Source organism: Triticum aestivum, chromosome 4D (genome assembly GCF_018294505.1).
Source record: "Triticum aestivum cultivar Chinese Spring chromosome 4D, IWGSC CS RefSeq v2.1, whole genome shotgun sequence".
In the NCBI taxonomy this organism is placed as follows: Eukaryota; Viridiplantae; Streptophyta; class Magnoliopsida; order Poales; family Poaceae; genus Triticum; species Triticum aestivum.
In genome coordinates this window covers 351,787,773-351,792,163 of record NC_057805.1, presented here as the reverse complement: position 1 = coordinate 351,792,163, position 4,391 = coordinate 351,787,773, and the positions used below count along the sequence as shown (strand labels likewise).

General features: G+C 47.5%; 1 protein-coding gene across 1 annotated transcript; it reads right to left on the bottom strand.

Annotated features, from left to right (window-relative positions):
- Positions 1-3,160: 3,160 nt before the first annotated feature.
- Positions 3,161-4,094, bottom strand: LOC123100017 (zinc finger protein ZAT12-like). Its single transcript, XM_044522019.1, has one exon. It carries the CDS (start codon positions 4,020-4,022, stop codon positions 3,477-3,479), a length of 546 nt encoding a protein of 181 aa, XP_044377954.1. The 5' UTR covers positions 4,023-4,094; the 3' UTR covers positions 3,161-3,476.
- Positions 4,095-4,391: the final 297 nt, after the last annotated feature.

Sequence of the window (4,391 nt, the reverse complement as noted above, 5' to 3'; positions counted from 1 at the left end):
AACTCAACAAACACCATCGGAGACACCTGTAGAGCATCTTTATAATCACCCAGTTACGTTGTGACGTTTGATAGAACACTAAGTGTTCCTCCGGTATTCGGGAGTTGCATAATCCCATAGTCATAGGAACATGTATAAGTTATGAAGAAAGCAATAGCAATAAACTAAACGATCATAGTGCTAAGCTAACGGATGGGTCAAGTCAATCACATCATTCTCTAATGATGTGATCTCGTTCATCAAATGACAACTCATGTCTATGTCTAGGAAACTTAACCATCTTTGATTAACGAGCTAGTCAAGTAGAGGCATACTAGTGACACTCTGTTTGTCTATGTATTCACACATGTACTAAGTTTCCGGTTAATACAAATCTAGCATGAATAATAAACATTTATCATGATATAAGAAAATATAAATAACAACTTTATTATTGCCTCTAGGGCATATTTCCTTCATAGCATACCAATCCAAGGTTGACACATTAAGCACATGGACTTGGATCCTTTTCGGAATCGAGTCATTACACCTTGAAACCATACGCTCCATGGGTTCAGTATGCAATCGAGCAGATAACTGGGAAGAAGTATTTTTGCCCAAATGTTCTGAAAGTCTACATTCCTCCTGTTCGTAACACTCTTCGGATTGTCAAGGACAATGGCAAATGCAAAGCTCATGTTGTTGCTGAAGGAAATGAGCCAGCTCAAGCACCAAAGGACAAACAGGCTGCAGTTAAAATCCTAAAGGATGAAAATCCTTCGTTGTATGAGATTTGCCTTCATACTCAAACTCTTGAGAGGCACATCAAATTGGATCGCAAGGAGAAAGTTCATACAATGATTGAAATAAATCGTCTATATAACCAAACCCTGCTTTTAGCGAAGGAAGAAAAGAAGCGCAACTAGACTCTTCTTCGGAAGCACTATACGCGAGATTAGCTTCATGCCAAGGGAATTGACAAAAATTATGATTACCTGGACTTATTTAAAGTTCCTCGGCTGCGAAGACAAACTCCAGTGCTGCCACATAGATGTTCTTCAACAAATATGATCTTCCTCGATGAAGTGGATGAAACTGAGGCTACCTCTGTCTACTACCCTGATGAGCCGCGCCCCGAAAGAAAATCTGTTCTTACTCCCGAAGGCAAAGCATATTTCCAACAAACACTAATACATTATGCATTGTTCGGGGTGTGGTTACTTGCCTCTATGGTTGGCGCGCACTTGATTTTCACCTAAAAACACACATCGTGTGCAATAAATGTTGAAATATTAGGATGGACCTTGGGGCCATCTAACAAATTTAGAAAAATCTCTAAGGGACCATGTGAGATACTCCCTCCGTTCTAGAATATAAAGTGTATTGATTTTCGTGCAAGTCAACCTTTTAAATGTTAGACCAAGATTATAGAGTAAAATAATAACATCTGCAATGCCTAATATATAAAATATGAAACTACTTTTCATGATGGATCAAATGATATAAATTTGTCATTGTGGATATTGATATATTTTTCTAAAAACTCGGTCACACAAGCACTCGTTTGACTTTTGAAAAAACAAATACACCTTATATAAAGGAATGAAGGGAGTATATGGCAATGTGTGTGGTTGAAAGTTTAGTCCGACCTTGCTAGTTGGAGAGGAGATGGATCTCCTTATAAGGGATTCTCTTCCACATGCTATTGGAGTTTGAGAACAGAAGTAGTTCCCGCGCGCTCCTCCTCCGCCGCCCGCCTCGTCACACCGCGTCGTGGGTTGCGCGAATGAGCCGAGCCGAGCTCACACCTACCTAGATATGTGATGCGTCTGCCAACCCTAGCCGTCACACGAAATAGATCGCATCTACCAATACGCCCATTGCGTCCTTTTACTACTGCTGCCGCTGATGATCCCATCCCATCCACCACGTACACGGTTGATGAGAGAGCGGGCCTCCGAAACCCCACCTCTCTGGATCCTGAGAGAGGGGCGATTAGGTTTTTGGGGAGCGTCTCCTATGCGACTGCTCGCCGCCATTTGTCTTCTTCCTCTACGTCTGCGTCGCATTCATTATCACCATGTCCAGCGACGCTGAACGTGCCACCGCCAAGAAGCTTGAAGCCGAGAAGAAGGCTACCGAGGGTGCTGCTGCAACTGCCGCCGCTGCGGCCTCTGCCTGGCCTATCGGAGGGTATAATATGTTTATCCTTCTCCTACTTATTTCTGTCTTAGCAGTACTAGCTATGTGTGTAGATGTTTCTACTAAATGCTTAGTACTCCCTCCGTCCGAAAATAGTTGTCATCAAAATGAATAAAAGGGGATGTATCTAGAATACATCTAGATACATCCCTTTTTATTCATTTTGATAACAAGTATTTTCGGACGGAGGGAGTACATGCTAGTCTGGTTCATAATCAGTATGTCAGTAATTTTGTCAATGCCATGTTCGCGATTTATACTTCGATTAATTTAGTCAAAAAATTGCCTATTTACTCAGCAATAAGCACCGCCTTTTCCTTTATGTCTGAATCCCGCATCCAATAAAAGCTAAGGATGACATTGTCACAAGGAAAAGCACGAGTCCAGCTTAACTAAAGTTCACAACCTAGTGATCAGCAATGATAATTCCACAAGAAAATGAACCGAATGAACGAAGAACGGCACGGTAAAGCGCGCGACAACTTCTAGTCTGCAGACGAGCATCGCTCAAATCTGTATGTCTTAAACCAAAAAGGACAATCTAGTGTTTTGGCATGCGAGCAAACACGCATGCTGCAATTTAGGGATTGATTTTGTAAGTCGTACGATAAAATTTTTCGTGTCGGTCGATTTTTCTAGCCAACAGCTCTTCTTCCTCTTCCAACCATCCCTTTCCCAGCAAGTCCATCTCCTTCTCAACCCAGCCCCTCGTTCATCGGCGACATCACGACGAACCGAATCGTTCTCGCCTCCGACAAGGACCTGACAGGCCCTCGCCGGCGACGTCCCATTTCGAGTGTGGGCGTTGTTTAATCCAAGCGGCTTCAAAACAAAAAACATGTGAAACCCTTCCTGTGCGGCTACTATTCTTATCCATGAGAACAGATTTAAATAAAGCTTGATTTCAAAGAACCCACAAATAGCCCGCACGACTTGGGAATAAATCCTTGTATAATATTCGCGTAATTCGAGAGGTTTACAACCATATTCATACGTACTCCGTAGTAGATATGCCTCAAGGCCAAGGAGCATAAAAAAACTGAACTCCCCGTGGAAAAAGGGGGAGCAGAAGAGAAAAACCCGTCTAGTACTACAAATACCGCCAGAAGTCAAACCTTGTAAATATAGAGCCCCTGCCCCTGAGACTTTAGAAATGTTATACTATACGCGAGCCAGCATTTCTAATGTTCCAAGGGTCGTTGACTTCTCGAGCAGCTCAATGCAAATAGTATTGAACTACAAAAAATTTGTATGGTTCAGACGCAAATTTCTTCTGTTCAACCTAACGTCGAAAGTCAACCACCACGGGGCCGGAATCCCACGGCGAGCCCAAGCATGGCGCGATCGGCCGGCTCCTCCTCCAGTGCCGGCTCGTTCAGGTCGAGCGCCAGCTCGGCCGCCGCCGCCGCCTTCTTGTTGCCGTCCTCGTTCGGCCCGAGACCGAGGCCGAGGCTGAGCCCAAGCCCGACGCCGGGCCCTGCCGCCGCGACAGCGCGGTGGCGGCGCATGTGGCCGCCGAGCGCCTGGCCGACGGCGAACTCGAGCCCGCAGATGGAGCAGCCGTGCACCTTGGGCTTGGGCGGCTCGGCGCCGGCGCCGTCCGCCAGGCGCGGCTTCTTGTGGCTGGCGCGGTGCCCACCGAGCGCCTGGAAGGACGGGAACCGCCGGTTGCAGGTCTTGCACTCGAACACCCTCTCAGGCGACGAAGGCCCGTAGTGGGCGTGGTGCTGGTGGTGGCCGGAGAAGAGCAGCAGGATGCGCGCCATGTCGCCGCTGTCCAGGTCCAGCAGGCTGACCGAGGTCGACTCGGCCTGCTGCCTAGACCTCTTCCCATGGGCCATTAGTCCAAAGAGCAGAGCAGAAGACCGGAAGACAACTGAGACAAAGCTAGGAGAAGGAACGCTGATGGCCAGGTGCTTTTGGCTGGGATGGGTCTGAATGAGTGAGAGGAAGAGAGGATCTGGCGCGTATTTATAGCTAGAGAAGTCCACTGTTGCATGCCAAGTGCTTTGTCAAGGCGCGCGAGGGGCCGTGGTTCGTTAGGCCGCACGTCGCCGTGACGGCATGCATGGGGGCGGGCAAAAGAGGGGACGGATCCATCCACCGGTGGCCCGAGCTGAGCTGGGCCTCCGCGCGGCGAGCCGAAACCGTTCAATCTGGTTGCGCTAGAAATCAAAGCCGGGCCGTTCCGCTACTTCCATCGCTAGCTC